This window comes from Onychostoma macrolepis, chromosome 09 (genome assembly GCF_012432095.1).
Source record: "Onychostoma macrolepis isolate SWU-2019 chromosome 09, ASM1243209v1, whole genome shotgun sequence".
Taxonomy (NCBI): Eukaryota; Metazoa; Chordata; class Actinopteri; order Cypriniformes; family Cyprinidae; genus Onychostoma; species Onychostoma macrolepis.
In genome coordinates, this window is record NC_081163.1 from 21,225,852 (window position 1) to 21,248,703 (window position 22,852).

General features: G+C 37.6%; 1 protein-coding gene across 5 annotated transcripts in view; it reads right to left on the reverse strand.

Moving 5' to 3' along the window:
* Positions 1–1,372: 1,372 nt before the first annotated feature.
* The window catches only part of impg2a (interphotoreceptor matrix proteoglycan 2a), a 29,614-nt gene continuing 8,134 nt past the window's right edge, over positions 1,373–22,852 (reverse strand). For 3 of the 5 annotated variants that reach the window (XM_058786173.1, XM_058786171.1, XM_058786175.1), the window contains 15 exons: positions 22,617–22,781; positions 18,001–18,059; positions 17,634–17,654; positions 17,241–17,431; positions 17,101–17,159; positions 16,704–16,809; positions 15,377–16,413; positions 14,296–14,515; positions 13,957–14,167; positions 13,563–13,751; positions 11,721–12,119; positions 11,088–11,289; positions 10,862–10,941; positions 10,688–10,772; positions 9,613–10,504 (listed from right to left, as the gene is read on the reverse strand). In XM_058786173.1, the coding sequence (XP_058642156.1) occupies positions 10,730–10,772; positions 10,862–10,941; positions 11,088–11,289; positions 11,721–12,119; positions 13,563–13,751; positions 13,957–14,167; positions 14,296–14,515; positions 15,377–16,413; positions 16,704–16,809; positions 17,101–17,159; positions 17,241–17,431; positions 17,634–17,654; positions 18,001–18,059; positions 22,617–22,781 (2,982 nt within the window). In that variant the 3' untranslated portion in view covers positions 9,613–10,504; positions 10,688–10,729. Of the gene's footprint in view, positions 2,937–9,612; positions 10,505–10,687; positions 10,773–10,861; positions 10,942–11,087; positions 11,290–11,720; positions 12,120–13,562; positions 13,752–13,956; positions 14,168–14,295; positions 14,516–15,376; positions 16,414–16,703; positions 16,810–17,100; positions 17,160–17,240; positions 17,432–17,633; positions 17,655–18,000; positions 18,060–22,616; positions 22,782–22,852 lie in introns of those variants that run through there. The other 2 variants (XM_058786172.1, XM_058786174.1) reach the window with 2 other exon arrangements.

Genomic DNA, 22,852 nt, shown 5'->3' on the forward strand with positions numbered 1-22,852 from the left:
TGACGGCTGCTCTGTCAATTCTTCTTCATCAGTCAGGAACCTAGGTGTGATGTTTGATAGCAATCTTTCATTTGAAAGACATGTTTCTAGCATCTGTAAAACTGCGTTTTTCCATCTCAAAAAGATATCTAAATTGCGACCTATGCTCTCAACGTCAAATGCAGAAATGTTAATTCATGCGTTTATGACCTCAAGGTTAGACTATTGTAATGCTTTATTGGGTGGTTGTTCTGCACGCTTGATCAACAAACTACAGTCGGTCCAAAATGCAGCAGCTAGAGTCCTTACTAGAACCAGGAAATATGACCATATTAGCCCGGTTCTGTCAACACTGCACTGGCTCCCTATCAAACATCGGATAGATTTTAAAATCTTGTTAATTACTTATAAAGCCCTGAATGGCTTAGATCCTCAGTACTTGAGCGAGCTCTTATATCATTATAGTCCTCCACGTCCACTGCGTTCTCAAAACTCTGGCCATTTGATAATACCTAGAATATCAAAATCGACTGCAGGTGGCAGATCCTTTTCCTATTTAGCGCCCAAACTCTGGAACAATCTACCTAACACTGTTCGGGAGGCAGACACACTCTGTCAGTTTAAATCTAGATTAAAGACACATTTCTTTAACCTGGTTTACACATAACACACTAATACGCTTCTATTATTCAAATCCGTTAAAGGATTGTTAGGCTGCATTAATTAGATCAACCGGAACCGGGAACACTCCCCATAACACACGATGTACTCGTTACATCGTAAGAAGAATGGCATCTACACTAATATTTGTCTGTTTCTTTCTTATTCTGTTTCTCAGTCCATGTCCAGATCAGATGGTGGATCGGCCCTGATCGTCAGCGGTGGCCGGGACACCGGGATGAGCCCCGGGGACATATCCCCAGTGAAGACCTCGACTTAAAATACAATAAAACTAAAATAAAACAAAATAGATAAAAATATAATAAAATACCTAACTACATAATACTATTATTGTTAGAAATTGAAACAATATAAAAATAGAAATATAATACATTTATACATTTAAAATTTTAATTAAAACAATAATATACAAATATGAAAAATGAATAAATACATTTTAAAATAATAAATAGTATGATATAAATATATACAACAGAAATATATTAATTGAATTAAACTATAAATTAAAATGATAATAAACAAACAAATATATATTATAAACATAGACAGAGAAACAATAAATGCATTAAACTATACATTACAATTATAGCAAATTAATAAATCATATAAATGAAAAACTTCAAATGATGAATAAAACACAAATATAACAAATACATTAAATTATAAATTAAAATGCCCCATCGGGACAAGACCACGGAATCAGATAAGCGTTTTGCACAATCTGACATGGCTGGGGTTGGAATTGAACTGCGGGGTTTCGTCTGGTCTGAGCCTGGTTTCTCCCAAGGTTTTTTTTTCTCCATTCTGTCACAGAGAGAGTTTTGGTTCCTTGCCGCTGTCGCCTCTGGCTTGCTCAGTTGGGGACACTTAATTTCTAGCGATTATCGTCAATTTGATTTATTTAAACTAAACTGAGCTAAACAATGACATCTCTGAATTCAATAATGAAATGCCATTAACTGAAAATTGAGCGTTTAATCTTATCATTATACATTACTGACACTCTATCCTCCAATTTGATACTGTTAAGTGCTTTGACACAATCTGTATTGTTAAAAGTGCGATATAAACAAAGGTGACTTGACTTGACATAATTTTACCTTTGACTATACTGTTAACTACACTGTTATTCTTTTTTAAGCAGCTAATGATGCAAAATTCTTGCATTTTCACAAATATGCAAAAGCTTACTTTTACTGCTTAAAAATAAGGTAAAAACCTAAATTTCACATTCTGCAGGTTTCATCAATGTGCCAGTAGGTGGCGACAAGTGACTGTCTTTATGAGTGAATTACTGAATCATTCGCTCATTTGTTCAAAACATTGAATCAAGAACATACTTAACTACTGACTTCCTGCATCTGAATATAACTACTTCTATATTATATAGTACGTGAAAAACAGTATGTGAGCCAAGTAGTAAGGTGGATGACCTGATGGATACTTTACTGTCCAATGAGGCCATGTGAGAGGATTTGATGGCAGTGAAGTGACACTAATTGAGGCTGTTGATCACATCTCAGTGAAAACATGGCAAATGTAGTAAACAAATTTCACTCATAGGCAACTACACACATTCATATACAGCTTTTTAACAGTCATGCAAGTTTCAAACAAATTTATTACCTACTATACAATATACAATTTCGGACACAGCAACAGTCTTTATGAGTGAGTCACTGAATAAAGAAATTATTAAAGAAATACATACTCGGAGAATGAATATGCATTTAAGGATGCAGCCACTGTCTTTATGAGTGAGTCGTTGAATAATTTACTAAAACGATTCGTTCAAAAACACAACACTGACTAATTCAGGAACTAAACTGTATGTCTTTATGAATGAGTCATTAACTTTGGCTTCATTTGCAACAATTTCTTATTTTCAGAGCAAAAATTGATGAAGTAACTGGGTATTTTGTGTCCTTCCTGTTCATTGAACCGTCACATGAAAACATGTTCCTTTTTTGTAAGTCACTTTGGACAAAAATGCCTGCTAAATGCATAAATGTAAATGCAAACAATATCATGTGCTGTTGGTTTGAATATAAATATGTTTAAATAATATTCAAAATAAAGTATAATATGAATTATCAGGGACACATTTCTAGTTTAGTCAATGAAGGGGTGCTTAAGTCACCTAATGGGGCCATGGTTATTAAGCCTCTGGCATGTGTAATGTTTTGGTACAGATGATTGTGTGTGCTTTGCTCCGCAGCTGTGATTGGCTCAAAGGGAGAGTCGTGTTGAACCACATGAACTTCACGCACATTTTCCTGCAGAAGAAATTTTGGTCACGACACAAATATAAACAGACACGCATACCAATTAACAAACAGATGAAGTCACAAGCAGAAAAAAGACAAAGGTGTGGACAAAATGTGCTCGGATAAAATACTAAGTGCTTGACGCCTTACACAAAGGACTAAATTGTCCACAAAGTTCATTGGTGGCCCTTGACATCAGCGATCAGTGGTGTTAAATGTGCAAATTTTTATGTGTTTGTGTTTCTTCAGAGGAAGAAAAAGTGACTAAATGCAGCTGTTGGCAGCATATGATTGTGTGTGGGGAACTGATGAATTCTACTCAGGAGGGTGATTCATTATAAACATTGCCAGAAAAGTCGAAACACACTGAATCATTAGGACTGTAACACTGACAAATAATGTACAAATGTGCCCTGCAGCAGGACGTTTATCAAATTTATCACTAGATGCACCAAGACTGTGTCCAACATTTCAAACACAAAGTATGTCTCAGATCTAGCATATTAGACTTTCACATTCTGTCATGGTCGCATTCTGATTATGTTGCTGTTATTTTATTAAGCAAATCCACTAAGTAGAATCAGATATAGGCCCTGGCTGGCATAAAAATGTTTCTATGCAACAAATAATAACCATGCGGAATCTGAGCTGCGCGGTGACATGATGAACAGGTGTTTTGCGCCGTAACTAACACAATCCCCGCATTCTAATATGCCTGTTTCTCTCCATTGCTGTACTGTCCGAAAAGTAGTACGTCAAAAATTAACAGCATAGTAAGCAAAGAGCACCTGAATGAACTACTTCCAATAGACCCTGAAGTATACCTTACTATTACATAAGACCTAAAGTCGTCGTTAAATGTAACGGGGCTGACGTCGTAGTTCAAAAGACAATTTCGATATGGCGCCATTGTCCGTTAAATTTATATAAAACAATATACTTTACTGGTTTAAAAAACACCTAACCAGATTGAAAAAAACCCAACAACAACATTAAAGCCTTAAATTACAAAAAATTAAAGTGATAGTCACTTTCAAAACACTACTTTTTCTGAAGCATGGAAAACTTTCACTTAATCACTAGTGGTTCAAAACTTAAGCGCGCGAAAATTCCCCACGTCACGTGATTTCAGAAAACGAGACTATCCACCTTATTTTTCCGTAAGAGTGGGCAAGGCCATTTGTAAATTTGTCTGGCTTCCAGTGTCATCCGTTTCCAGTTCTTTGTACCCTACAGTGGCTAATGGACCGGAGGTCTCACACATTTAAAGAAAACGGCTCACTTCTGCTTTGAAAAATAAGGTGGATATTTTGTCAGACTGATTAGAACATTGGTTTCGAAACCTTACAAAATTTGGCTATATGGGCCATTCTACAGAATTTGTGCAAACTGATGTCCCACAACCAAAAAACACATTTAAAAAGCATTTAAGTATTCAAATCTTAATGTTTATTAAGATTCTTCTATTATCTATTGAAACCCACAATAATATTTAAAATATTAGTAAGCTTAATATATATAAACTTTGGACCAATTCTGTAGAATGGCTCATAATAGTCAGGACTTGGCAAACTAGGCCAATTAGGAACAAAGAACACAAAAGCACTACATGTTAATAAAAACATTGATTACATAGCATTTTGGCTTCATAATTTTTGGAAAAAAAGTTACATGTTTTTCATGTTTTTAGCATTCTACCAAAATAGTGACATGTTTAACTACATGGAACACATACTGGTCAAGCTCAGTCACTTAAAAAAATAATAATTATGGGTATATTGTTCAGACACTCACTGTGGATGAATTCCACCCTGTTAGGGACATATATACAGTGGTGTGAAAAAGTGTTGTCCCCCTTCCTGATTTTTACATTTTTTTGCATGTTTGTCACACTTTAATGTTTCAGATCATCAAACAAATTTAAATATTAATCAAAGATAACACAAGTAAACACAACATGCAGTTTTTAAAAGTTTTTTATTATGAAGGGAAAACAAAACCCAAACCCACAAGGCCCTGTGTGAAAAAGTGCTTGCCCCCTCCTATTAAATCATGAAAGAACTGAGATTAACCACATTATTTTAGAAAGCGGAGTTAAATTTCACCAGCCAAACCCAGGCCTGATTACTGCCAGACATGTTAAATCAAGAAATCACTTAAATAGAATCTGTCTGACAAAGTGAAGCATGCTTAAAGAGCAACACATTATTCCGCGATCTTAAGAAATTCATAAACAGATGAGAAACAAAATAGTTTACATGTATCAGTCTGGAAAGGGTTATAAAGCCATTTCTAAGGCTTTGGGACTCCATCAAACCATGGTCAGAGCCATTATCCACAAATGGAGAAAACTTGGAACAGTGGTGAACCTTCCCAGGAGTGGCCGGCCTACCAACATTACTCCAAGAGCACAAAGACGACTCATCCAGAAGGTCATAAAAGAACCCAGAACAACATCTAAAGAGCTGCAGGCCTCATGTGCCTCAACTAAGGTCAGTGTTCTTTCAATAATAAGAAAGAGACTGGGCAAAAACAGCATCCATGGGAGAGTTCCAAGGCAAAAGCCATTGCTGACCAAAAAGAACACAAAAGCTCGTCTCACATTTGCCAAAAAATATCTTGATTATCCCCAAGACTTTGGGCAAATATTCTGTGGACTGATGTGACAAAAGTTGAACTTTTTGGAAGGTGTGTGTCCCGTTACATCTGGTGTAAAACCAACACAGCATTTAATAAAAAGAACATCATACCAACAGTCAAACATTGTGGTGGTAGTGTGATGGTCTGAGGCTGCTTTGCAGCTTCAGAACCTGGATGACTTGCCATAATTGATGGAACCATGAATTCTGCACTCTATCAGAAAATCCTGAAGGAGAATGTCCGGCCATCAGTTTGTGACCTCAAGCTCAAGCGAACCTGAGTTCTGCAGCAGGACAATGATTCCAAACACAGCAGCAAGTCCACCTCTGAATGTCTCAAGAAAAACAAAATTAAGGTTTTGGAGTGGCCAAATCAAAGTCTGGACTTAAATCCAATTGAAATGCTGTGGCATGACCTTAAACAGTCCATTCATGCTCGAAAACCCTCCAATGTGGCTGAATTAAAACAATTCTGCAAAGAAGAGTGGGCCAAAATTCCTCCACAGCGATGTGAAAGACTTATTGCCAGTTACCGCAAACGCTTGATTGCAGTTGTTGCTGCAAAGGGTGGCACAACCAGTTATTAGGTTTAGAGGGCAAGCACTTTTTCACACAGGGCCATGCGGGTTTGGATTTTGTTTTCCCTTCATAATAAAAAAACTTCATTTAAAAACTGCATGTTGTGTTTACTTGTGTTATCTTTGATTAATATTTAAATTAGTTTGATTATCTGAAACATTAAAGTGTGACAAACGTGCAAAAAAATTAAAAATCAGGAAGGGGTCCAACACTTTTTCACACCACTGTACATTGTTATCACAAAATTTTAATAATGTAAATGTTAAACAATAATGAGCAATAATAAGTTAGTATATTTCCCTTATGCCATAATGGTATTTTTTTATTCTTGAAACAAAACTTTAAGAACCTTTTAAGAACAGGTACTTTTTTGTGCCCATTTTTGTTTTATGAAACAGCCATACACACACACACACACACACACACACACACACACACACACAACCGCTCAAAAGTTTTAGATCAGTAAGATTTTCAATGTTTTTAAAAGAAGTCTCTTCTGCTCACCAAGGCTTCGTTTATTTGATCAAAAATACAGCAAAAACAGTAATATTGTGAAACATTTTTACAATTTAAAGTAACTTTTCTATTTGAATACATTTTAAAATGCAGTTTATTTCTGTTGGCAAAGCTGAATTTTCAGCATCATTACTCCAGTCTTCAGTGTCACATGATCCTTCAGAAATCATTCTAATATGCTGATTTGCTTCTCAAGAAACATTTATTATTATTATCAATGTTGAAAACAGTTTTGTACCATTTTTTTTCCCAGGATTATTTGATGAATATAGAGTTCAAATGACCAGCATTTATCTGAAATAGAAAGCTTTTGTAACATTATCACTACCGTTCAAAAGTTTTGAGGTCAGTAAGAATTTCTTTCTTTCTTTTTTTGGAAAGAAATGAATGCTTAAAGTGACAGTATAGACATTTACAATGTTGCAAAAGCTTTCTATTTCAGATAAATGCTTTTCTTTTGAACTTTCAATTCATCAAATAATCCTGAAAAGAACAAAACAAATTGATCAACAAATCAGCATATTAGAATGATTTCTGGAGGATCATGTAGCACTGAAGACTGTAGTAATGATGCTGAAAATTCAGGTTTGTCAACGCAGAAATAAATTGCATTTTAAAATGTATTCAAATAGAAAACAGTTATTTTAAACTGTAAAAATATTTCACAATATTACTGTTTTTTGATCAAATAAATGACGAAGCCTTGGTGAGCAGAAGAGACTTCTTTTAAAAACATTAAAATTCTTGTTGATCTAAAACATTTGAGCGGTAGTGTGCATATATACAATTGTATTCATGTGCATTACCACTCAAAAGTTTTATGGAGGTAGATTAATTTGCAGTATACAATAAATACAATTTATTCTATTAGAATTTCCACCCTGTTAATTTAAATTAAATTAGCTGTAGTTTTTTGAGTGATCAACATTTAGCTCTCTAACCTTCTACAGATGAACATAACTTTTATAACCATGTCTGATATGTTTGTGTTTTTTTGATCGGTCAAACATTCTCCATAATATAGCCTAACAGGGTGGAACTTTAAGAGTGTGACAAGTAGGAGAACATTTCAAAAACGTAAAAGAAAAAAAGTTAGGAGTGAGAGCTGACACAATTACCTCCATTTGTAAAGTTGAATTCCAGCGGAAAAAATAAACAATATCACTTCCTGAAAATGATTTCAGTGGAATTGTAGTCTACACTGTAAAAAGTGATAAGTTGACTTAACTTAAAAAAAATTGAAGAAACCTGTTGCCTTAAAATTTTTTAAGTAAATGATAATTAAAAAAAATAAGTTAAGTAAATTGTCAAGTTCACTTAACTTTTTTATTTTTATTTACTTAATAATTTTAAGGCAAAGGGTTTCCTCAATTTTTTAAAGTTAAGTCACCTTATCACTTTTTACAGTGTATTTTGGAAGGTGAGGGAGTACATACTAACAAGGTGGAAGATGACTTAAGAGACACAGTAAATAAAGAAAATTGTAAAAAAAAAAAAAATTATATATATATATATATATATATATATATATATATATATATATATATATATATATATATATATATATATATAGTTTCACATGATTTATATGTATGATTAGATGAAGTTTAGCCTAGTCCATAACATAATTTAAAAATATTTTGAAGTTTTTATCATTCATTGGTTTATATTTCTAGTGGAAGTTGCTTACTTTGCACTGAGGACATGATAAAACTGAACACATGTATCAATAAAAAGGTGTGTAAAAAAATTTAATAATATTTTAATGTCTATTATCTCCGTTTAAGTGATAAAGTAGACCTAATATGTATAATTTAAGCAATTTCTTATAAATATGTGACTATTTTAGAGAAAATATGAGTAAGTAAATCATAGAGACAGAAAAGTCACTGTATAACAGGAATGACCCATTAAATGATATTATTTGTAGATTAAATTTAAAGTCCGCTGAACCGGAAGTTGCTTTACACTTGGAACTGTGTTCCCGTTGCATTTAAAAACAGCGCTTCAAAAAACTGAATCATTTTGAGATGCAACTGCTTCGAAAAGCTTCGTTTCTCCTATATCACTACTTACAAGAACTGTAGCATCTACAGAGTGCAAACACTGTCTCATAGTCATAGCCAATGCAGCACCTAAAATAGAGTAGCATGGGGATTTTACACCAGTCATTTTATCATCTGTTTTGCGATGCATTGATCACTTTGATATATTAAAAACACAAACACCGCTCCCTAGAGGTTAAACTGTGAAGTGTAACTGCAACTTGTTATTCAGTTACACTTGAAATGTCGACAGAATCATTGGACCATCAGTTCTTTCACTATTGACATTGTAGAGAGAAAAACACCCCTTTCTTTGTGGCTCAGGCACTTAGCCTGGTTCTGATTGTAGTAATTTCTCATGCTCCCTCTACTTAAAACACTAGCAAACAAATAACGGATAATTGTGTCTTTCATATGTTACACATTACCACATTGGTCTCCATTCGTTTCTCATAATATCAACAAAAAGTAGTAAGTGACTCTGGAGATCTTTCCATTATCATTAAATGATCAATACAACCAAACTTGAAACTCTATCATAGATTAAATCACACTCATGTCATTCCAAACCCACAGGCACATATGGAGTCTGTCTCAGTTGTAGGCCTCACTATGTTGCAGGCTATAACACATATTAAAGCCATTTACATTTTTATGCTATAAACTGGAAAACACAGTCACATATCACACTTTCAGCACAGGCTGTAGGTAATGCTCTGTAATCTGGCTGTAATCTCTGTTTTGACTAACTGTAGTGAGCTCTCTATTCTCTTTAATTAGCTCAGATACATGGAAGACCATCAGCCCAAAACACATTGTATTGCTCAAACACCGCACACTGCAATAACACACACAGGCAAACATGCAATACAAACCATACATAACTGCCAACAATTTCTTAGCACCTGTAATAAAAGTTTATTTCTCACAAAAACTCAAAGGCATCATTCACACAAATTTGACAATTCTGCCAAACCATTTCCTCACTTAATTAACGACGTAAGTAAATGATGACAGTATTTTCAGTTTTTACTGTAGGTGAACTATACCCTTTAACTGATACAATTTTAAATACAGTAAATAATGTAAAAAAAAAAAAAAATACATACAAATGTCCATTATTGCAACGATGTGACGTACACTCATTAAAAAGATAAATAGGAGAAATTTATTTTATTTTTTATATATTTTTCTACTTATTTAAAATGTGTCTTTTTGATTTTGGTCAACATTCAAGTATGTAGAAGCTGTACTTGTATAACTATTACCTACATAGAAAATAGCTGCCCGGATGCTTCCAAAATGGCCACCAAGTGAGCTTACTTGTCTTAAAAATAATTTAAATTAGCAGTCTGATTTGTCTTAATACAGAAGAGCTTGAAACCTCTGATAAGCAGTGAAACTATAAAAGGTAATGTACTAAGAGGGTAATACAAGATTAATGACCTGTGATTCAAGTAACTTTCAGGATTAATGCATCAGGGATGTTTTTCTTTGAACACCAAAGATTGATTGTCTGAGAGACGGGCCACAGATAAGATTAGAAGGCACTAACAAAACATTTCAATCAATGACAAGGATATTGTGTGACCAAGATCCCGTTCTGACAGAAAATTGTCTTTAACCAAAAAACAAAAACAAAAGGAACAAAAATAGCCTTTTCTTTCTTGAATCTTATTTTAAGAAGTATCCATAGGTAGCAATTTTAATTTACGATGGCAAAGTTTCGGAGAGGCTGAAGAGAAACTGCTCTGGAATCACTAAGATGCCATTTCCCGAAAGACAACGCAAGTTTCTGGAAGAGGAACATATGACGCAAATCAATACAATCACTGTATTTAGAATAATAGTTTAAAAAATATAATAAAAGTCTGAAAAGCCCTAAAGATCCATTGATGTTTACACTAGATGCAACACTGGAGACACAAAACATATTGTTACATTGTAACATGCTGTTCTTATAACATTGTTTACTAACCTTTACTGTTTTGTACTCAGCAGGCTATTGGACATTGGACAGCTATTGACTATTGGAGGAACTTTCTCTTTGATTATCCATTGCTCTGACAAAATAAAAATAAAATGACATGGGGGTGAAAATAAGCAAAGCTATAGGTTATTAATAAGGCATCTTTAAAAAAAAAATACTCACATTTGATGCTGCTTCAAAAAATCTGCAAACTGACGATCTCTTGTGTAGAGTTCAAGGATGCGGATGCGATCTTGAATATCCTATGGAATGGACAGGAAGAGAAATTCCCAGAGACATGCATCACACACTCGCTTACACACATTTCTCACACAAAATTTCACCTGCTCACCTGAAGTGGTGTATACAAAGTAATTTGTTGTAAACATAGGCATGCACGGACCCGTACCTCCTTGGTGAGTTCACTGTTTTCATAAATATGCCGTATCTCTTCGCTGCTGAACTCTGTGGATGCCTCGGCACTGGTGCTGCTGTGGACTGGGGGCTCGGGGTACCGCTGGTAGTAATGGCTGTAGCCTGTAGTTAAATCGCTCTCGAACATGGGGTTATACTTAGTGGCCCTGTCCAGAAATGGCGGACTGTCCTCTCTCCTGCATATAAATATGTAAATACAGCTGCGTTCAGAATAATAGCAGTGTGTTTAAAAAAGCGAGTAAAGATCTAAATCTTTATAATAACTTTTACTTCAATACACACAAATGCATTGGGAACATTGCGCATTCTATTCTAAATCAAAACATGGAAGAAAAATCTGTTAGCAAATCTGTTATTACTTTACAGAAATTGAAGAAAAGAAATATTAGGCTGTTCAAAAAATATAGCAGTGTCTGCATTTTTCTTTACAAAGTCAAACATTTACTGTATAAACAGAAAAATGCTTGAAGATTTAGCTTTCTTGTGAATGACTGAACTAACATTTAGTCGTAAAGCCACGGTTTCTGAGAACTGCTTCACAACTGTGTTGCATGGAGTCTGGCAGCTGTGAACAGCTATTCCAGCCCAGGACGATTGCACTACATACCACAATTCCTCTGCATTTCTTGGTTTTGCCTCAGAAACAGCATTTTTGATGTCACCCCAAACGTTTTCTATTGGATTCAGGTCTGGAGATTGGGCTGGCCACTCCATAACGTTAATCTTGTTAGTCTGGAACCAAGATGCTGCTCGCTTACTGATGTGTTTGGGGTTGTTTTCTTGTTGAAACACCCATTTCAAGGGCATTTCCTCTTCGGCATAAGGCAACATAACCTCTTTAAGTATTTTAATGTACTCAAACTGATCCATGATCCCTGGAATGCGATAAATAGGTCCAACATGTAGTATGAGAAACATTCCCATATCATGATGCTTCACTGTCTTCACAGTGTACTGTGGCTTGAATTCAGTGTTTGGGGGTCGTCTGAAAAACTGTCTGCGGCCCCTAGACCCAAAAAGAACAATCTTGCTTCATCAGTCCACAAAATATTGCGCCATTTCTCTTTAGTCCAGTCAATGTGTTCTTTGGCAAATTGTGACTTCTTCATTTTTTTCAACAATGGGACTTTGCGGGGGCTTCTTGCCGATAGCTTAGCTTCACATAGGCGTCTACTAATTGTTACAGTACTCACAGGTAACTTTAAACTTTCTTTGATCACCCTGGAGCTGATCATTGGCTGAGTCTTTGCCATTTTGGCTATTCTTCGATCCATTCGAATGGTAGTTTTCCGTTTTCTTCCACATCTTTTTGGTTTTGGTTGCTATTTTAAAGCATTTGATATCATTTTAGCTGAGCAGCCTATCATTTTCTGCACTACTTTATATGTTTTCCCCTCTCTAATCAACTTTTTAATCAAAGTACGCTATTCTTTTGAACAATGTCTGGAACGACCCATTTCACTCCGATTTTCAGAGAGAAATGCACAGTACAACATTTGCTGCCTTCATCCTTAAATAAGGGCCACTTGTTTGACACCAGTTTTTTCACAGAATGATTTACCTCTCTAATTAAACTCCACACTGCTATTATTTTGAACACACCGTTTTCAATTAATGATTCAATTACACAGAATCAACAGCATGCATGTCATGTTGGTTTTCTATCACTCTACCACACCTACTAGTAAAATATTTGCCATGTAGAAATATAATTTCTACCAAAAACAGTGATTGATCTGGTAAGTGATGTTGGACTGCTATTATTTTGAACACAACTGTACACACAAAAAAGTTTGCAACAGACATCCTCATGGTTAAGAAGCCATGACTTAAAGAGTCAAGGGATCAAAGACCAGCACTGATGAATAAATGAGGTGCTGCACATGAAGTAATTAAAAAGATTTGAGTAATAAACGAGCATTTAATGAAAATGTAACTGACTCATAAGGGACAGTTCTTATAAATATTTGTTTTAGCAATTATTTACATGCCAAAGCTGCTCAGGCAAAATATTTATATATAATGTAATAATTCAATAGATTTGACCCGGGTTAGTGTGTAATGCAAAATTTAAACCTTAGTTTTATTTTTAAATACTTGTTTCTAAACAATTTGCATGTTCTCATTCATCACTGTTACAATTTAATGGTTACATTTTTGATTGAATTATAAAGTTTTCATAATAATTTGTATTGGTTTTAGTTATATAGCACCTTTCCAGAAGCTCAAGGCTGTTTTACTTTACTCAAGGTCAAATTCTAATCAAGGGTTTGTGTCAGGTGATTAGCTCTGAAGGCTTGGACTTTGAGGTAAATCTTTCATGAACTGGAGTTCCCTTACATAAGACAAAGTCCGTATTAGAAAGAGTATTATAATGCACAGTAAAAGTACGCGAGTTGGGATGAAGCCGTGATTTACCAGATTGACTGTGATACAGTATGTGTCTTACCGTACTGGATCCTCCGTCTCATCCTTGTCATATTGGTCTCTCAGAGTTTTTGCTAGGAAGAAGATTACTCCTGACGCCACCAGAAGGAACCCGGCAACAGATGCTATGGCAATGCCAACTACGAGTGGCTCAGAAACATATTCTTCACAATGTTCTCCTCTGTACCACCAGTTTTCCCCAACACGGCATCTACAGTGCAGACAAACATACAAACAAACTTAAAACACTTAAGACAAAGCCAGTCTAGCAGCTACTTACTTTAAAATGAATGAATATGCCATTCTCCAGGTAGAACAGAATTCAATGTACCGGATTTGATTTGTAATTAATTTTCTTAAAATGTGCACATATGCATTCAAAATTTCTTGAATATCATATAATCAAATAAACAAACCTGCAGATGGCTCCTTGACCTGGAATGACATCACATTTCCCATCATTCAAGCAGAAGTCATGCTGAAGGTCACAGATGCTTTGGCAGGGTAGTCCGTCCACGCTGAAGTAACCAGCATTACACACACATTCAGCTTCACCTGACCATTGGTTCACTGTACATTCAGCAAACTCATTACATGCTTGAAACTTGCACGGGTCTGCCTGTTCCCCTAAAACAAACATACATATACCCACATAGATTAGCCACAGCATTAAGGTGGCATATGATGAGGTACCTAAATACATAATATATAGGATGTAGGACCAAACTGGATAAGGTTTTATGATGTTGTCTGACCTGATTCGACATCCAACGAATATTTGTCAATGGCGAGGTTCATGGTCTGGTAAGCTGTGTTGCAGAAATCCTCTAGAATGAGGTAAACAGCGATATTGACTCCACGAGGAACAGGCTGCCCAAACTTCATACGGCTGTTCACCACAATACTTCCATTCCTGAAGTTCAAGATCTCCAGATTCTCAAAGTGACTGAGGTTTGACTGCAGATATGGCACAAGCTGAGGGACATACAATAACAATAATTAGTTAATGAACTCAGGAAACATAAATGGTATATCACAGAACTCTTCAATTTCAGTCCTGGAGGGCCAGTGCCCTGCAGACTATATCAACGATCCCAATCTAACCAACCAGTCCATAATTTGCAAGCAATTCTGATAAGATCAAACACCTTAATAAGGTTGTTTGTTTGTGTTTGGCACAACAGGACTCGAGTTGAAGAGCCCTTGTATATAAAGTGGTTCCCAACCTAGGTCCTGGAGTACCCCCAACATGTTTGAAGTCACTCTTATCTGACACACTCATTTCAGGTCTCAGAGTCTCTACTAATGAGCTGATGCATAAATTTAGGTGAGTTTGATTAGGGAAACATACAAAATGTGCAGAGCTGGGAGTACTCCATGACCAGGGTTGGGAACCACTGGCATATATTATAAAACATTGTAGGGGTTCTCACCTCTGGTCCTCGAGGTCCACTTTCCTGCAGAGTTTAGCTCCAGCCTTGATCAAACTGGAAAGTAGACCTCGAGGGCTGGAGCTGAATTAGTGAATAATCTAATCTGGATCAGGGATGTCCATTCCTGCTTCTGGAGGGTCACCTTCCATCAGAGTTTAGCTCGAACACACATGCCTGTAAGTTTCTAGTGATCCTGAAGACCTTGTTTAGCTAGTTCAGGTGTATTTGTGGCTTGAGCCAAACTCTGCAGGAAGGTGGCCCTCCAGTAATAGGATTGGACACTCCTGATTTGGATTGATGAGGATTTGACAGGATACATGGTTGAAGAGGAATAACAAGTTATGGTAGGATAAGGAAGAGGAAAAACAATAGGAGCAAATGTACTTTAAAGGAGGTACACTACCAGTTCAAGGAACCGTTGCTCCAAGGCTTTGTACTCTGCAGAGCTCTTATTAAACAGATCCTCAGAGAATATCATGTTAGTAACACGAAGACTGAAAAACACTATCAAAGACCGCCCAGGGTTAGTTGGCAAGGCTATGCTGGAAACTTCATCGCCCTGAATGACACCAGAGATGCCACTACCCTCTTCCTCTTTGTAATGGATCACATCTAGAGATGTAGTCATGACTTTTGAATTTAAGGTATGCACCAACTCCACCTCCGCTGGGGTAATAGTGGTGATGAGGGAGAAGGGTGATTCGTTCTCAGTTGAAAAAGGAGTTGGGTAGACCGGGCTTGCTGGTTCATTGGTGACCAATAGGATCTCATCCTCTGTTAGAACTTCCTCTGAAAACTGTATTGCTGAAACATCCGTTAGTACAAAATCAACCTCCTGTGCCACTGTGATACTGTCAACAGATTCTTCCTGTTCCTCTTTGTCACCCTCCTCTGATTCTTCCTTTATGATCACAGCAACTTCAGTTTCCTCATCCTTTCGTGTTTTTGTTAAAACAGTTTCTTCCTCGTTGTCTTCCTCTGTCCTCTCTTCTTCTGCAGGTAGTATAATGTCTTCCTCGGGTTTTAGGGTAGATTCTGCTTCAGCCACTTTGACTGGCGGCATTGTGGGCACTTCGCTACCAACCCATAGATTTCCATCTTCTCCAGCTTTAACAGTAATCAGTTCAGGGGTTTCCTCAGGCAAGATCTGGTCCTCTTCAACCACTGTTGTAATTGTGGAGAATTCATAGTCCTCAATCTGTGGCGTGTCTACATCAATCAAAACCTCTTGCTCACCTTCTGTCTCTCCAACTGGCTCTTGAGCCCTAGTAAGTACAGTTACCCAATCGTCTTCTGCACCAGATCCAGAGGCGGGATTAAAATCATCAATTGTCAAGCCACTGTCTTGCTTGGCATCAATAATGGGACCTACAGCTTCACTATCCACAGCAAGAGTCTGGTTAGGAAGAAACTGTGACACCAAGTCCTTGTCTTGAAGGTCTGAAAGTAAGAATAAACAAGCATAGTGAGTCTTGAGTCTTCCACCACCATGTTGGTGTAAATGTTGGTGTCCAATCCTGGTCCTGGAGGGCCACTGTCCTGCAGAATTTAGAAACATTCCAGTGTGTCAGAATGTTGGAACACAACTCTGCAAGATGCTATCCCTCCAGGAGTAGGATTGTACAACCCTGCCATAAATCATTGTACATGTGAATGTTGGTCCTTATCCTCCGAGGAACTACAATTAGCATGGTCTATATAAGGTATGATAACATCCTGCTCTCCCATACCTTCTTCTTCTGACATTGTAGAATCCAAAAGGTCACCAACAGTAAAGACCTCCTTCATCATCTCTCCAGGCAGCTCAGATAGTATTTCTACTGCTAAAATATCATCCTACACAATAATAAAAATAAAACAGTTGATTCCCAGACTTTTTTGAAGTTATTGGTGGTGCTTGCTAGGGTAGTCATCAATCTTACTGTTCCTGTTTTTCAATTCTTAGAGTTAGGGTTTTGGTGAAATTGTTAAACATTAAACTTTGGTACAAAACTCGCCCACATTTCTTGGTCTCTGTGTCAAGAATACTATCTCAAATTGTGCACCTTGTTGAGTATATATGTAAATATCTAGTTGGTATACTGTAGTTGGTGACTTCACTGCCACAGTGACAGAAATGTAATTCACCTTGTGGTCAGGGTCAAGAGATTCTTCTGCAGGATGGGTTTCCTCTGGAGATGCTTCCACTGACAAGAGAACATTACACCATGACAGACTGCTGAGATGTACTGTTGAGGACTAGTAGCTACAAGCAGATAGAGCAGTACCATGTAGAGCCTCAGTGATGTCGGGGTGGATGTCAATAATGGTGTACTGAACAGTGGGCCCTTCTGAGTAACTAAAGGTGCCCTCTACCATGTTGGATTGAAGATGAATGAAGTCCAGTGTCTCACTGCTGATCTCTTCACTGCTGGTCTGGAGGGACACAACATATTCCACCAATACTGCCTTATCACCACTGCAGAGAGAAGACAACATCTGCACTTACAATGGATGCCTATGGGTTTGGATATAACTTTGCACAGAAAAAATTAACAAGTGACGATCACAATAGTCTCACATATAGTAATGCCTATAATGACTATAAACATGATTCTTGCTTGTTTATTCTAACTCAAAGAACTAACCTGCATTCATGCACGCAATCAAGTCTAATTTACCTTGCGGGATCCATCTGTGGCCTACAGGAAAGATAAAGTTCATATTTTTAGCACAATTACCACTGCAGCAGGTCATAGGCTAATGCTGCATATTGTCTAATTATTCATTAACTATGGCATGTTCCAATCTGACAACCAGGAAGTGTTTCTTGTACATTTTATATAGTGTATCTATTACTTTATTATTTAAAATATAAAACAATTATTTATATTAAAAAAACAAAAACAAACATTTAGCTTGAACTGCATGCTTGACCTATCATTTTTAAAATGCTACTTGTTTTCGTATGTTGTAATCAAATGCAGTGATATTCATACAATATTTAAATGCAAGTATAATAACAAAATTAAACATGCACTAACACACCTGATGTTCAATACCGATACACTCTTGAATTCTGTCAGTTTCTTCAAAGCAGCTGAAATCTGTATGAAATGACAAACACAGGCAACACAAAACCAAAATGATACAGTAATTAAGGTTGGTACAGAACAACCATTATACAGTGGGGGAAAAAAAAAAATTAGTTGATCCCCTGCTGTTTTTGTACGTTTCCCACTGACAAAGAAATGATCAGTCTATAATTGTAATGGTAGGTTTATCTGAACAGTGAGACAGAATAATAACAAAAAAAAAATCAAGAAAGTTATAAATAGATTTCCATTTTAATGAGTCAAATAAGTATTTGACCCCTTCGCAAAACATGACTTGGTGGCAAAACCCTTGTTGGCAATCACAGAGGTCAGACGTTTCTTGTAGTTGGCCACCAGGTTTCCACACATCTCAGGAGGGATTTTGTCCCACTCCTCTTTGGAGATCCTCTCCAAGTCATTAAGGTTTCGAGGCTGACATTTGGCAACTCGAACCTTCAGCTCCCTCCACAAATTTTCTACGGGATTAAGGTCTGGAGACTGGCTAGGCCACTCCAGGACCTTAATGTGCTGCTTCTTGAGCCACTCCTTTGTTGCCTTGGCCGTGTGTTTTGGGTCATTGTCATGCTGGAATACCCATCCGACCCATTTTCAATGCCCTGGCTGGCTTCAATGCCCTGGCCCTGACGGTACATGGCCCCGCCCATTGTCTCTTTGATGTGGTGCAGTTGTCCTGTCTCCTTAGCAGAAAAACACCCCCAAAGCATAATGTTTCCACCTCCATGTTTGACGGTGGGGATGGTGTTCTTGGTGTCATAGGCAGCATTTCTCCTCCTCCTCCAAAGAGCTCGATTTTGGTCTCATCTGACCACAACACTTTCACCCAGTTCTCCTCTGAATCATTGGCAAACTTCAGACGGGCCTGTACATGTGCTTTCTTGAGCAGGGGGACCTTGCGGGCTCTGCAGGATTTCAGTCCTACACGGCGTCGTGTGTTACCAATTGATTTCTTGGTGACTATGGTCCCAGCTGCCTTGAGATCATTGACAAGATCCTCCCATGAAGTTCTCAAGGGAGATTGACAGTTATTTTGTGTTTCTTCCATTTGCGAATAATCGCACCAACTGTTGTCACCTTCTCACCAAGCTGCTTGGCGATGGTCTTGTAGCCCATTCCAGCCTTGTGTAGGTCTACAATCTTGTCCCTGACATCCTTGAAAAGGTCTTTGGTCTTGACCATGGTGGAGAGTTTGGAATCTGATCAGGGTTTATACAGAGATTCTTAAATTGAATTTACTACCTTTTTACCACCTATTTTACTACCATCACAATATTTTTACTACCAACACGGCTTCAAACTTCAACTGTAGCAGTGTTAAGTGTTAAGTAAAGTGACAAGTAAAGACATGAAATATCTTTCCAAAATGAATTAATAACATATTTAATCACAATTTAATGAGGCAATTATAACTTAATTTCAACACTGGGAGGAGAGATAGAGAACCGGAGAGATAGAGAACCAGAGAGAGCGAGAAGAGAGAGAAAGAGAAAGAGATTGAGAGAGCATAAACAATTAATTGAATTAACAACAAACATAAAAGTTGCTAAGGCAGGATCACAAGTGCCTCAGCTGTGCGGCCTTTTCTTGATCAATTTTTCCACTTGGAGAAGTTCTGCTTTTTTGTCCTTGTGCCTTCTTCGAAGAGAGTTGGACTATCTAGTGATCAATAAAACTGTAAGACAAACTAATAGGCAAAAATGTCAAGATAGCTTATTAAACTGTTCTCAATGCTTTAACTGCTACAAAACCATGGCAACACAAACCAACAAAAACATCCTCACATAGCCAATTACAAAAACGGGAAGAGTGTATTGTAGAAGAGCCACACTGTTTGGATGTATACTTCATTTAGGGCACATTGGGAGGACACTTTGTATAAGATCACTAACGTTAACGTGGTTCAACCCACAGGAGCAAAATTAAGACCTGCTCCAAACAGTAGCAGCCTGGCAAAAAAAAGGACAAATGACGTTGAAGGTGAATTTAAGGAAAGAGTTTTCCTAAAGACTGATAAGATTCACTATGAACTCGCACTTCTCTCCCCCTGCTTTCTCACCGCTGTCTCCTGTGCACGCTCCCCAGCTACCCCGCAGCAGCGTCTGTCACCATGGTAACGGCTTCAGCCTAGACCACAGCAGAAACTTCGCTGGGAAATGTAGCTTCTGTGAATCTTTAAACCGAGCGTCCTCCAGCCAGAGGTCCGAAAACTTGCACTTGCCCATATTTACTTGGTAAACTCGCGCGGAGCAGAGGTTTACCGCCAAGCTTGAACCGCCTAACGTACACATCGCGTGACGTCATTCCGTTCACTCACGTCCGACCTTTCTTTTCTCTGTCTTTGGGTCCGACTCAAAATAAAAATAAATTCATGGAAGTTTAGTAAGGAAATAGGCCTGCACACGCAAGTTACCCTAATTGAAAACCATATAGACCCAGTTAGATGGGGCTTCGAAAATTTACTACCTCGTCAGATGACGTTTACTACTTTTTACTACTTTTTACTGGCCTTAATTTGGCATAATTTAATTTACTACCTTTTACTACTTTTTACAACCCCGCGGAAACCCTGCTGATTGATTGATTGCTTCTGTGGACAGGTGTCTTTTATACAGGTAACAAGCTGATATTAGGAGCACTCCTTTAAAGGGGTGGTTTACTGTTTTTTTTTTCTTGGCTTGATTGTGTTTATGGGGTGCAGTCTAACATGTGTTCATGCTTTGTTTTTTCAAAAACGCATTATTTTTCATATAATTTACCTTTATTCCACACCGCTCTGTCCCTTCTCTGACAAACGCCTCGATTACTTCCTGTTTTTATGAAGCCCCTCCCTCAGAAATACGTGATGGGCTCTGATTGGTTAGCTGGCTCAGTGTGTTGTGATTCACTAAACCGCCGAGCGTACGTCTAAATGTCCCGCCCCTCAGCTCAGCAGCATCCGCCAAAAGGTTGTATTGTAAACAATGTTGTCGTCTATATTTCTTATCAATTTGAGCCCAATTGAGACGCAGAGGATATTAGTGAAGAGGATCGCGCAAAACCTGTGCAAGCACGGCTCTTAATGGTATGTTTGTTTGTTTGTTGTCTCATACTTTTAGATACGCTGTTATTATGCTACTGCTTATGTTAGCTTTTAATATACAGTTTTATTCTGATTAAAGCTTTAATACAATATGGCAACTGCACACGAGTCCATGTATAACGCTTCTCATTGCTATGTGCTGATCTGACGATCTGAGAGAGAGAGAGAGAGAGAGAGATGCAGAGCAGGGGACGCGAGGAACAGTATTAAGAACGGCTGCTTTAGAACATTGATTTTGAAACTTGTGAATCCATTAGAATTGTTAGAAGACAGAATCGCGATTCATATATGAATAGATTTTTACATGCAACCCTAGTTTTCTCTTCCTCTTCTCTAAAGCAGCACAGCATGGCCTCGCCCCCTTCGTTACATGTTCCCGAGGGCGGGGTTTATCTGGGTCAGTGACGTATCAGACCCGGGAAGTAGTTCGTTGTAGTCCCTTACCAGCCGTTTTTGTAGGCATTAAACTTCCAGAATTTTAAAAGACGATATCTCTGTTTGCATTGAACTTTCAGCGCTGCAACTTTGCAGATATTGTTTATGCTCAAACAGCAACATTACACACTAACTAACGTTAAAAAAGTGAAATTGCAATCAACCACCCCTTTAAAGGTGGGATAAGCGATTTCTGGTAGCCAATGTTTATATTTGAAATCACCAAAACAAACACGCCCCTATTTTGATAGATCTGCCCCACACATATGTACGCAAACCAGGCAACGATAGTTTTGTGAAACAAAGCAAAGCCAATGTTACTCACCAATCGAGAACAAACTAAGCAACCTTGGCGTCCGATCGCATGCCTTCCCGCTCCTTCAGTTCTCTCCAGCTCTGAAAAGCTGATCCGATATTTACACGGGTCCTACTTCTTGCCTTTGCTGTCTACCAGTGTAGACATATTTTAGCTGGTGCGGCACAGCGCAACACGACAACTGTAAGCCTTCTTTTGTTCCGCAGATGTTTTTCTCTTTTGTTTTTTATCCGCCATCTCTATCTTTCTGTCATCGCTCGGCTCGGCTAATGTCCGTCATGTGCACTGCACGCTCTCTCCCCCATATCATGAGTAGACACGCCCCTTACTGCTGATTGGCTACAAGTTTGTTTTGGTACTCGGCCCCAACTCGTTTTCTAAAGCGTTTTTGAAAAAATACATACCCCACCTTTAAGAGTGCTCCTAATCTCAGCTCCTTACCTGTATAAAGGACACCTGGGAGCCAGAAATCTTGCTGATTGACAGGGGATCAAATACTTATTTGACTCATTAAAATGCAAATCAATGTATAACTTTTCTAGATTTTTTTGTTGTTATTCTGTCTCTCACTGTTCAAATAAACCTACCATTAAAATTATAGACTGATCATTTCTTTGTCAGTGGGCAAACGTTCAAAATCAGCAGGGGATCAAATAATTTCCCCCCCCACTGTACATAACATTTGTGTAAAAACTAAAGCAAGTATGTGGGTGTGTTGTACCTTCTCTGTGATCTTGTGAGTGAGTCTGCCATGCTCACTGCTGGTGGAGTTGAACAGCTCTTCACTCCATGGTTCTCCAGTCAAAAACATAGCCAGCTCCACCCTCTGCTCAACCAGAGGACGTGAAGGCAAAGCAGCTGCTTCCTGCTCTATCTCATTAGTGATCTACCACAGACAACACACACAAACTTTGTTTAGCAGGTGTTCAGCATCCATAATTCAGTTATATGTATATT